Here is a 12,554-nt window from a genome sequence, read left to right as displayed (position 1 = left end):
GAACAACTATGAAGTGAAGGCGCAGCACTTTAGTTCAGACCCAAATATCCAAACTATGTGACAAATTGCCAAAACATTTTAATCTACAGACATCCATGTTCCTGGAGATAACATCTGTAGACACTGGGCTGCTGATTTCTTCTGTTGTGCCGCCAGGAAGTTCACATATGTGTGTGTCTCAGTAACAACTACATGAAGAGGTAAAACATTTCTATTATTCTTGATGAGAGGCAACAAAATTCTTTTTATAAGAAGGACCATAACGAATCTTTATGGAGGACTGTACACATATATTACATTTGTTGTACAGTGAGGGTTTTTCCACACAGAAAAGCTGAATTTTTCTCCTCTTAGCCAACTTAAAGCTAGCTTCCATGTGCCAAAACACAGAGAATGTGGCCACACTAATAAACTGGAAGTCCTGTTCTGGGGTCAAATTCTAATTTATAAGTCAGTCCGGCAGACTTGTTTTCTGTTTAATTTAAAAATATAAATGTCCAGATATTAAAGTAAAATAATAAACATGTGAACATACGCGTTAATGAGGGCCTTAGACTGAAGACATACATTAAATTATATTTTTTAAATAAATAAAATAGGGGATTTTCAGATTATGGTGCTTTCACGAGTTAATCCTAGTTTATTTTCTTTTTTTTTTTGAGGAAAACCAAACAAATCAATTCTTGAATTCCCGCTGAAACCTTTTGAAATCACTTTAGTTGTGGGCTTGGACTGAAGCTGGTGTAAGGGTTTTGTTTGAGTCAGTACTCCTCTGTGTGCGCGCTGCCGCGCCTGAGGGCTCCGCCGCTGTGCGCCGTGAACGCGCCTCTCCATGCGGTTTGAATAAAGGAGCAAAAGGAGAAAAGAAAATCAGCTGGTGATGAAAATACGAGAAGCTAACAGAGCCTGCAGCGGAGAGCAGAGACCGGCTTTTTCGCTCTTCTGAAACCGGTTCCGGTGCCATCGGAAGGGTCCCGGTTCCTCCGCTCTTTGTCAGCCCGGTTCACACACGCAGAGACCCGGGCGGGTTTGTGGATTTTCTCTGAATGAAGACGCGGCGTTAGTTCCATTGGGCTGCTGCTCCTTCTTTCTGCTGATTTAATCACCTTTTGTGTGGAGGAAAGCAGCGTTTGATGCAGCGGTTCACACACCGAGGAACCACCGACCTGCTCCTTAATCATCAGCCACTTAATGCTCCTTTTTTTTCCTCCACGGGACTGTGGGTGTGCGAACGCAACGCTGGTGGGATTATTCCTCCCTCTCATAGTGGATTTTAATTAATTTATTGATCAGCAGTCCTCCTTCTATCCTTCAGTCTTTTGTGTGTGTGTGTGGATTTTGGACTCTGTTGGATTTGGACTGTCCCGGTTCTGTGGTTCTTGTTCCGGGTCGTGCAGCACAATGCCGGAGTGTGTGACGGTGTCTGAGTTCGTGCAGGAGGTCCAGGAGGACTGGAGCTCCCCCACCACCTCCTCCTTCACCTCCAAGATGATCAGCTGCAGGAACACCGTCTACCTGCTGGAGGAGGTCAGTACTGAAAGAGGGGGTGAGGAAGAGGAGGAGGAGGAGGTGGAAGGAGGCCTGTTGGATCATCCACACAGGTTCAATAGGACTACCTGATGAATGCAATGTGGGTGAAGTCATTATTTTAGCTTCAGCCATGGGTGGATGAAACAGCCTGAGGTTTAAACAGCTGCTGTGGCCTCCATCCACCGCCTCATGCTCTCCTTACTGCTCCTATGTTGTGATCAGTGGTGGTGTCACACACAATTCTACCAAAATACTGTGAATGAATGCCCTGAACACACACACACACAGAGACACAGGATATGTGTTCTCAGACAAAGAAAAACCTTCACAGCAGATTCAGTGAACTGAGAAGCATCGTCTCAGAACCACATAAAGTTCAGAGTAGGAGTGTGACGTCACTGCTTTAAAACCATCTCTGAATGGTAGTAAATAAAGATGGATGAATCTTCTGTGGCATCAGCTGTTAGTAAAGAGTTCTGAGATATGCCAGTGCACCAACATTTTTTTGATCAAATAATCTACTTTATTTTAGTGATTTTGCCACTAATGTTCACAGCTGTCTAATTTCTGGGATGCTAAGCTGCTAGCTGTGTGTGCATATATATAAGTAAAGACACTCAGTGACAGGGTGAGGAAGAACAAAAACAACTGTAACCCCTGTAAATATTTGCTGATTAAAATTCTTAATTTACACTGAAATGCTTTGTCCAGTTTAACCCAATTTCCTTCAAATCTGTGACATATCAATTAGTCCACTAATCATTTTAATCAATTAGTGCAGTGTGAGGTCTGTTTGTTACACCAGCAGGCTGCACCCCCCCCCCCCCCCCCCCCCCACTCCTCTCAGCGGAGTCACTGACCCGAAGAAGACTGTCCTGAAAAACAGACTCCAATAACCCCCCCCACGCCGTCACCATGTACCCCTGACAGTTTTAGCATATGTTGCCATGGCAACGTATTAATCCTTATTAGTATGTGCTGTTGTTGTTGTTTTATGTTGATAAGCAGAAGCTGGAGAGATGATTATCAAAAATAATATTATTATATACACATTAAAATATGCTGGACATTGGTGCTGCATTCAAGGATGCCTGGGAAATTTGTAATTTTTTTGGGAAAGTTGTGTAAACATGTGACACACATGACATCATACAGAGGACCCACAGTGATGTGGCACCACAGTTTGTTGTCAGTGTAGATTATGGATGGACACACTTCTGTTCAGAGTCATGTGACCTGCTACACACTTCAGCTTTTCCCACTAAGGTGAGCTGATATTTATCAGCCTGCCGATGAGGCGATGTTCCACACGCAGGAATGTAGCCGTCTGTTGTCAGAACAAAGCTTGTCCTCCATGTGTGTGTTGAGTCAGCAGGTGAAAGTCTGCCATCCACTACGCACAGACAAACACACACAAACACACACACACACCACATTGCAGAAGCACAGAGTAATCTAATCATTGATGTGTTCAGGCTCTGGACAGTGACCGCTTGGTGCTGCAGAAGATGAAGAAAGCTGCAAAAGCTAAATACACATCAGGACAAGGTATACACACACACACACACACACTCACACACTCGCACACACACAATTTAATCATTACTAACAACCATCTCTCTGTCAGACCATGTGTCTCACCTGGAGCAGTACATCAGCTCGATGGAGAAGCTGTCAGTCAACTGTCACTCAAACGGAGAAGCAGAGGTCGGCTCCGCCTTTCTCCGCCTGGCAGACTTTTCTAAAGAGTTCCTCGCTCCCATGAAGAATCTGGTGAGTGGCAGCGGCAGGAAAACACAGAGGTCAAAGGTCAAATTAACTACACCTGATAGTCTGCTCTTCCATTCAAAACTCCATTAATAAAAGTTTTAAAGCCCTCTTTGTTTAATGGGGTTTCAGCTTCTTTGCTGCTCATCACAAAACATTTTACAAATAAAATTTATGTTCACAGTCTTTCAGTTTATATGTGACGTATTTCTCATGATGCCTTTCCTGATGATAGATGACTGTGTCTGTGTTTGTGTGCAGTTAAAGAGCATGCTCCACAACATCAACTTCTTCCTGGATTCTCTGGTTAAAGGAGACCTGAGGGAGGTGAAGGGGGTGAGGACGTTATTCCTACTGCTGCCTGGATCACTGTAGTTCTTCATGTTCTGCATGGTCTAACATTATAATGCTGCATTCTCCCCATAATGTTTATTTTCTGTTACTCTGTAGGATCTGAAGAAACCTTTTGAGAGAGCATGGAGGGATTACGAGAGCAGATTGTGAGTGACAATGAACAACTCCACACCCACACCAGTGTGTGTGTGTGTGTGTGTTTTTTTTTCTTCTGTGTTGGTGCGTGTAAATATAACATCCTGGATAATTTAGAAGTCTAAATAAGCTCTTACCCGCTGGTTAAACTCTCAGCCTTTGAATAAATCATATAAACTGTGTGTGTGCAGTAAGCAGGTGGAGAAGGAGAAAAGGGAGCTAGCTCGTCAGTATGGGATGGTGAGGAGCGAGGTGAGCGGAGGAGAGATTGCAGAGGAGCTCGAGAAGGAAAGGCGCTCCTTCCAGCTGAGCATGTGTGAGGTCAGTGACTCCTCCTGTGACATCACCACGTATGTACGTTCTCCTTCTTTTCCTCATGTCCTAAATGTGTGTCTCTGTGTGGCAGTATCTGATTAAGGTTAACGAGATAAAGACGAAGAGAGGAGTGGACCTGCTGCAGAACCTCATCAAACACTACCACAGCCACAACAAGTAGGAACTCAAACACGCACGCCAGCAAGGTGACATGCAGCAGACTGACCTGGTTATATTGACTGTGTATGTGTGTGTGTACAGTTTCCTGCAGGAGTGTGTCTCCACCACTCAGAGGTTAAAGCAGTACATGGAGGAGCTGAACGGAGTCCTGACCACGGTACAACAGCAGCTGCAGCCTCCAGGAGGCGCTGTCAGGCTATTGGTGTTCAATGTGTTTGAAGAAGCATGCTGTGCAGGTTTCAGCTGAGATGCTGAGGTGTTTGTGTGTCTGCAGGTGAAGCAGCGGCAGGAGGAGGAGAAGAAGCAGCTGTGTGCTCTCAGAGATCAGCTGAGGCCGGTGGTCCACACAGAGCAGGTCAGACACAAACACTGACAGACATTATATCAGGTTTAACACATATATTTATTGCGTGTGTTTGTGTGTGTGTGTAGGACTCCCTACCAAAGCATACATACAGTATGCATCAGCTGCTGGGAGACAAACAGTACGGAACAGAGAGGACCGGGTTCCTCTACAAGAAGAGTGACGGGTAAACACACACAACACAAACTGATCTGCAGTAATAGAGTAAAAGTGCTGCACTCACTGTGTCAGCATTAAACTGAGGGAAATGTACCTTTCACTCCACTCCACACTGTAGAGAACATCATGAAAGTCAATATAAAACAGTTGAAAGCAGGTCCACCTACAGCTTGCTGACATTTTCGATGCATAACTTTTGTTGTAAGAGTGTTGCTGCTCTGAATCTGAATGCTTCCTCCACCCCTTATCAGCACACCCCCACATCTCTTTTCAACTCACTTAATGTCCATTACATCATGTGCTTTTGAAGATTTGCCTGCCTCTTGCTTGCAGCGATTGTCTCTGTACGTGCTGGCAGATGAGTTTTTTCTTGCTGACAAAGTTTAAAAAGGCACCGATGTGCTTGTATTTCTGTGAGCTACACAGATTGTGGGTGGGTGCAGGGACAAAAAGAGACATTTGTCCTTAGGAGAGCATTTCTCCACTGCTTTCAATAAAGTCAAGGAGCAAAAGTTTCAAATGACGCACTGATACCACACGCAGTTGTGTACACAGAGAGAACCTCTGTGTCAGTGTGGCATTGCTAAAAAACAAAAATTGCAGTTCCTCAGGTAGCCACTAGAAGCTGCCTCTAAGTCAATCCCAAGTTACAGGAGGCTGAGACATGAAGCCAGCGTGGAAGTGTTACAAACTGCAGTTCACCTTGCAGCCTTTAGAGGCTCCAAACGTGTCACAGGGTGACATCATGTACTGCCAATCCCTATAGGCCTCCATGTTAAAAAGCAAAATGTCCTCCTGCCTTTCAGAATAAAATTAAGCCTCACAAATATGAACATCCTTACATTATTGTCCATGTCTCTTTCAGGTTGAGGAAAATGTGGCAGAAAAGGAAGTGTTCAGTGCACAACTGTTACCTGACCATCGCACACGCTACTGTGAGTACCTGTAACCTTTGACCTCAACATAACCTCCTATGCTAAAATTTGATTGTTTATCTGAACTGAACCCCCTTCTTCGTCTGTCAGCCTAATAAACCTCCAACCAGACTCAACCTGCTCACCTGTCAGGTTAAACCCAGCGTGGAGGACAAGAAATGCTTTGATCTTATCTCTCGTAAGATGCACACACACATACATAAAATGAACTATACATAATTATAAACAATATATGCTGCTACTACTACTTATAATAATACTAATAATCATCATTTTTCAGATAATCGTACCTATCACTTCCTGGCTGAGGATGAAGCTGAATGTATTGCGTGAGTCAAATATTAACTTCATTATTCGGATCGTCTTGAATAAAATATTTATTTATTTGAAATCTGAACTGAAGACAATGTGCCAAACTGTGTGTGTGTCCAGCTGGATCTCAGTGCTCAGCAACAGTAAGCAGGAAGCTCTGAGTGTAGCTCTGGATGGTGGGAGGAAAGGGGGAGGAGGGGGAGAGAGCAGTGTGGAGGATCTGACCCGCGCCATCACCGATGACGTCCGACGGATGCCCGGAAACAACAAATGCTGTGACTGTGGAGCTCCAGGTAATGTCACTCCATCAGTGCATCACTGCTTTCTTATCTCTATCTCTGTTGAAATGACTGACGGCTGACAGAAAATGAATGTACAAACATTTCCATGATTTAATTTTCTTGCAGTCAGGAAACTGTGAATTTTCACTAATATCTCTAATATGTATCTGCAAGAGGTAAAGGGGCATTCTTTGTTTCCTGGTGGGCTTTTAATGTGAAAATCTACAGGAAGTGTTCAGGTGCGCGCGCTCTCTCTCTCTCTCTGCAGATCCTGGATGGCTCTCAACAAACCTGGGTATTCTGACCTGTATTGAGTGTTCAGGGATACACAGAGAAATGGGGGTCCACATCTCCAGGATCCAGTCTCTCAGCTTGGACAGTCTGGGGACCTCAGACCTGCTGGTAGGTCAGACCTACCTGCCTAGCTAGCATGCTAAAGTCAGCTAGGAAGCGGTATGAGCTCATTCTGAGTATTTAAAATACAATAAACAAGGTTTGAGTACATTTAGATCAGTGTCTGTCTGCTGTTAGCTTAGGGTGGTGTAGCTTAGTTCCAGAAATTCACCTAGCCTAGAGTCAGCTAGGTTCAGTTAGCTTAGCATGACATTGTACCCTAGCTTAGTGTTAGCTTAGAGCTGGAATATAGGGTCAGCCAGCTTCAAGTTAGAATCTTAGTTCTACTAAGTCAGCTAGTAAGCTCAGTTAGCGGTGATGGATTCGTTTTTGTTGAGGTTCATCATATAAATCCCATTTTCATGGAGCCAGTAGTCAGCCTCTGGTCAGCTCATAGTTCTGAAAGTTTTCATGTGTTTATATTTAATAAAGTTTTGATATTTTGATAAAGTTTCCCTCAACTCTTTTCACCAGCTGGCGAGGAATGTTGGTAACTCGGGTTTTAACGAAATACTGGAGGCAAACCTGCTGAGTCCGTCACTGAAACCTTCCCAACACAGCCACATGTAAGACTCACACACACACATAAACACAGAATGTGTTTGTAATGTATTTGTTAGAAAAAAGATGAGTAGAAGATATTTGAAGAAATATATTATTGTATTTTTATGACATACAGGACGGACCGTAAAGACTTCATCCTGTCAAAGTATCAAGACGTTCATTTTGTGAGGCGAAGCCACAGCTCAAATGGAGCCCTGCGACTTAGCCTGCAGGAGGCGACCAAGAGCTGCGACATCTACAGTCTGATCCAGCTGTATGCTCAGAGGACGGAGCTGAGCCAGCCGCTGCACACACACATACAGGTATACACGCATGTACAAGTATACACACATACAAGTATACACTGGTACAAACGTATGTACAAGTATACACACATACAAGTATACACTGGTACAAACGCATGTACAAGTATACACTGGTACAAACGCATGTACAAGTATACACAGATAAACACACACACGTGCTCATGTATATGCAGTTACACATACTTGCATATAGGCATAGACAAATACTTGGTCCCACAGAGAAGTATGCACAAAAGTGTGCACACTCATGACCACACACACACACACACACACACTCACTCACCTGTATGTTTCCGTTTCAACAGGAGAAAGGGGAGACGGCGCTTCATTTAGCTGTCCTGTTGGCTGACAGGACGTCATTGCACGTCTTAGACTTCCTGGCTCAGAACTGGTCAGTTTGTTTGTGAGTTGTGATGTAATGTTAACACCTGTGTGTTAACCTGCACGTGTCATTTTCTTCCCCAGCTCCAACGTAGACGCACAAACGTCAGCAGGAAACACAGCGCTACACTACAGCTGTCTACACAACAAGAGCGACTGTGTGAAGCTGCTGCTGAGAGCCCGAGCCAGCACTCACATTAGTAATGCCCACCCACACACACACACACACACACATGTACTCTGTATCTGAATTCCTTTCATCACACACATTTTTTCTGTCTAAGAATGGAGGACAGTTTGGAAAGTAAAGACATTCTTTGAGGTTAAAGACATTTTAGATAAGGGTTAGGGTTAAATTAGGGTTAGTGTTAGGGTTAAATAGTGAGGGATATTTGTACTGGGGGTCCACAATCTGAATTTTCTGTGGATGATTATGAGAATAGAGGATTTCTTTGTGATACTAATGTAATTTTTTGTTTCAGAAAACGAGTTGGGAGAAACTGCTCTGGATGTGAGCCGCAGGTTGAAGCACAGCCACTGTGAGGCACTGGTGAGCTCCTTACTTTGTGTATACACGTTTTAGTGTACGTTAGTGTCTCAGTAAAACTTGTTTTGTATCTTTCATGTAACTTTTTATATAACATTTTACATTCATAAGACTGAATAAAAGACACATGATGCAGAATATAGTCTTTAAATTTGAAAAAAAAATGAATTATTAAATTAAAAATACCTTAAAATCTTGTTTTTTGTATGTGTGCAGCTGCAGCAGGCCCAGTCTAACCAGTTTGACCATCATGTCAATGTGGAGTATGAGTGGAGGCTTCGCCATGATGACCTGTACGACAGCGACGATGAGTTTGATGACAAGGTAACCATGGCAACTGCCAGCCAGCTGATGTAAACTGCTTTATTTCTTCTCTGTTCTACAACAAAACACACCAAGGTCGACTGTTTTTAAGAACTTTAGGCTTCATTTTCCTCCTGACCACATGATTGGATGGTGTTCTTTATGTGTTTTCTTTTCATTGGTGAGCTAACATCACTTTCTCAACCTATTACAGAATGGTCCAGTAAAGAAGGAGCGCTCCTCTTCCTCCTCCTTCACCCCCTCCTTCTCCTTCTCCTCCCGTCCTTTCAGCTTCAGTCAGTCCAGCTCCTCCTCCATCACCCAGTCCACCTCTGGTGCACCTGGAGGAGCAGGCGGAGGTCTCCTCAGCGTGGGGAGGAGACTGGCCATGGCCATGGAGCTCACCAACCGTTCACCCTCTGGCTCCACACCCAGCCCTCCTCCTCCTCCCCCGTCCTCGCCTGCACCCCCACTACCTCCCAGGGTCAAAGGTGAGCTCGGGTTCAGATTGTTGTGGGTTTCAGATTCAAATGAAAACACAGAAAAACAACAGAGCCTGACACCAACATCCAACAAAGACCTGCCCTGTAATTAAAAACGATCCTTTTCTGTTTTCTTTTATCCTCCAGCTCCAACTGTTCCTCCCCCGCCTCCTCCTCCTGGAGGAGATGGCGTGGTGGAGGAAGAGGATGAAGAGGGTGAAGTTTTCTTTCCCATGTCAGGAAACAGAAAGACAACCCCTCCCCCTCCCATCGCCGTCCGACACAAGAGAAGCTGCTCCGAGTCCAGCAAGCATGGTAGTACAGGAGAGACACGCTGCAATTAGTCTATCGCAGTGATACTTTGTCATTAACTCTGTGTGTGTGTGTGTGTGTGTGTGTGTGTAGATTATGGGTTGCCAACCAGTCCTAGGATCTACAGCGGCCCAGACTCCTCCTTCAAGAAGTGTGTGTGAGTATATGAGACACAATCACACTCTACAAGTTAAAACAGAGGGGCTGCACTGACCTCTGGTGGACAGAAGCTAAATTACAGGTTCAAAACATTACGACCCCTCCTCCCTTTCTCTCTCCAGCCCAGCGTCTCCTCTCAGTTCCCTGACTGAACGACCGGACAGAGGTAATTCTGACAACTTTTCCCTTCAGAGAAACTGAACTGGGTTTTAATAATAACTTTTGTAGTCGCAGAAATCAAAATCAAACCTTTGAATGTAACTTTACTACTTTCTCTCTCTGAGGTTTTCGGCGGGCGGAGAGTGATGGTAGCTCCTCCCACTTCTCCTACTCTGTTCATACAGCTCCAGCTAATGGATCTCCAACCAATCGCTCTCAGAGCTTTGACAGTGACAACAGAGGCCCTGCCCCTCAGCCGCTTCCCCGCAGATCAATGGTAAGATTTTTTTTTTAAGACGGTGAACAGTTTTTACACTTAAAACTCGTAACTATGTTTCAGTAACTGCTCTCAACCCTACAGAAATACATGACAACCACCGACCAGCATTCAAACGTCACCTTGTTACACCTTTTGACACAGATTTCCTGCTCTTTATTATTTTTAACAGAACTGTTTCAATAGACAGTTATATTCCTTGCATTTGTCCAGCAGTCTCGAGGAACAGCCAGCCGGCGGGCTCAGGCGCTGTATGACTGTCAGGCTGATCACCATGACGAGCTGAGCTTCGCTGAGGGCCAGGTGCTTGTGGTCCTGGGGCAGGAGGACAATGATTGGTGGGTACGTATCACCATGCTGCACTCTGATTGGTGCTCTGATCGGTGTGACAGGCAAACTGTTTTCCAGAAAAACTATTACTATCTGAGAATACCTGCTCTGCTCTGTTTTACCTAAACCTCCATTTTGAAGTTCCTTCAATCTACAGATATAAATCTGTGTCTTTGTGTGTCTGTGTGTGTACTCAGCATGGTTATATAGAAGACGAGCCAGACCAGAGAGGTTTGTTTCCATCCTCCTTCGTCCAGCTGCTCTCTGAATGACGTGAACCTTAAACCAGACAAGGAACCAGCCACCACCTGACTCAGCACAAATCCAAATCCCAAAAGAACCCGGAGCTCAGGAGAACCAAACCAGATGTAAATGATCTCAGGCTTTCAGGTCTTGTCCAGGATTATACCGAGAGTCCTGTAAGATCACACAACCACGGTCCAGTCACTGTTGTCACAGCGACCAGCGGTCCTCATGCCTTCTGTCCCCATGGAAACACTATGGACGACCTTTCAGTGAAGACTCTAGACCACACTCAGGTCAGATCAGAGGAGATGGCCTAACGGTGATTGATCAGCAATTACCCAAGCTGATGCTCTATTTATTTATTTATTTATTTAAAATAAAAAATAATATTTTCACACAGATAACAGGTCACTTCAAGATACAGCAATCCACAGGGCTTTTATTTTGAAGTTAGTCTGAACTACGTTTTTATTATTCTAGTCTATTTATTTAAATTAATTTAATGTTTCTAATCCTGTGGCAACACCGTACAAGCCACTGCTGCCACATTTCAGGCTTCTCTTCCCGGTAGGTGCAGAATGTGAGACTTTAATGGACCAACTGTGAACAAGAGCACAAACGAGAAGGTGGTATATCAAAGACCAAAGCTCTAACTTCAAGAAAGAGCCGATGAGGGATGGACATATCAATGGACATGGACTGGGCTTAAGATGTTGACAGGTTGGTAAACATGGACGTGGAGGTGGAGCCTGAAATGGAAAACTTCTGATGCTTCCAGCTGCCTTCGATGTCCCAACATATCACAGCACCTCAGTGAGTACAGCAGCGTAATGCTGCCACTACTATTGTTAAAAATGTTTTGCACAATATAACAAGATATTTTTCTCATAAATACACAACCAGGTTCAGTGACAGATTTTACCCTAACCCTAACTTAGCTAGGAGTGGAAAAGTACTGAAAAAGTCTCCTTAAGTACCTTTAACAGCACATTTACTTTTAAGAATTTGTAGCTTAGACAAATCTAAGACCATCTTCATGTTATTTTAATATACAGCTTAATGATTGAGGAAAACTTCCAACATTAAATTTCTTTATTGTCCAGAAAATATTAACAAACGCGTGAAGGTGGTGCTCACCTAGAAGATAGCAAGTAAAGTTCTAGACATGCTGATCACAGTGTGTGTGTGTGTGTGTGTGTGTGTGTGTGTGTGTGTGTGTGTGTGTGTGTGTGTGTGTGTGTGTGTGTGTGTGTGTGTGTGTGGCAAACTTGGGACTACCAAAAAGTAGTCCCAAGTCAGTTCATTGAAAGACCACTAGAGGGCTCTCTTATCAAGTGAGTCCAGTCCTGTAGGCCTCCATGTTAAAATGCAAAACAATTAGACATTTACAGCCTGGTACAAAAACAGTTTTGGTTTCCGTCTATAATCTCCCTGTTTCTGACAACTTTATGGATGTGAATATTTAAATACTTCACTGATGTAACTATGCTACCAGGAGTTAGTTGAATTAAATGCAGACGTTTGTTTGTAGGGATTTAACATGTGAATAGTACCAACACTAAAAAATTGAATGAATGCGTTGCTGTGAGGAGAACACGTATTTTGTTGCATCCATTTCTAGTTACACAGTTTAATGCCACCAACATGTACCGGGTATCAGTAAAGCAGCTGGTGAGTCACTGACTTGAGAAAAATATCTTGTTATAACAAGCAGATTTTTTGATGTTGACAGAAACACAAGGTCAGGACTGATACAGATGCAGA

The 12,554-nt window shown here is 43.9% G+C and overlaps 1 protein-coding gene across 1 annotated transcript; it reads left to right on the top strand.

Annotated features, from left to right (window-relative positions):
* The first annotated feature begins 1,401 nt into the window (after positions 1-1,401).
* On the top strand, positions 1,402-11,219 carry unm_sa1614 (un-named sa1614). Its single transcript, XM_028405112.1, has 28 exons — positions 1,402-1,527; positions 3,006-3,078; positions 3,158-3,303; positions 3,559-3,633; positions 3,748-3,797; positions 3,978-4,107; positions 4,193-4,278; positions 4,363-4,438; positions 4,556-4,636; positions 4,714-4,811; positions 5,670-5,739; positions 5,830-5,917; positions 6,020-6,068; positions 6,172-6,344; positions 6,601-6,734; positions 7,200-7,291; positions 7,405-7,591; positions 7,900-7,987; positions 8,044-8,175; positions 8,458-8,525; positions 8,739-8,846; positions 9,040-9,316; positions 9,455-9,622; positions 9,713-9,776; positions 9,901-9,944; positions 10,063-10,214; positions 10,431-10,556; positions 10,742-11,219. The coding sequence occupies exons 1-28, from the start codon at positions 1,402-1,404 to the stop codon at positions 10,814-10,816; spliced, it is 3,036 nt and encodes a 1,011-aa protein (XP_028260913.1). The 3' UTR covers positions 10,817-11,219.
* The last annotated feature ends 1,335 nt before the right edge of the window (positions 11,220-12,554 follow it).

Source organism: Parambassis ranga, chromosome 5, assembly GCF_900634625.1.
Source record: "Parambassis ranga chromosome 5, fParRan2.1, whole genome shotgun sequence".
Classification (NCBI taxonomy): Eukaryota; Metazoa; Chordata; class Actinopteri; family Ambassidae; genus Parambassis; species Parambassis ranga.
Note: the sequence above shows the minus strand (reverse complement) of the source record. Positions and strands in the feature narration are given on the sequence as shown.

Excerpts from the sequence above, each read along its gene's own strand:
- unm_sa1614 (XM_028405112.1), top strand. The coding sequence starts at position 1,402 with ATGCCGGAGTGTGTGACGGTGTCTGAGTTCGTGCAGGAGGTCCAGGAG. Across the intron at positions 3,304-3,558 it reads TCGCTCCCATGAAGAATCTG|TTAAAGAGCATGCTCCACAA; the intron begins GTGAGTGGCAGC and ends GTTTGTGTGCAG. Across the intron at positions 9,623-9,712 it reads CTCCGAGTCCAGCAAGCATG|ATTATGGGTTGCCAACCAGT; the intron begins GTAGTACAGGAG and ends GTGTGTGTGTAG.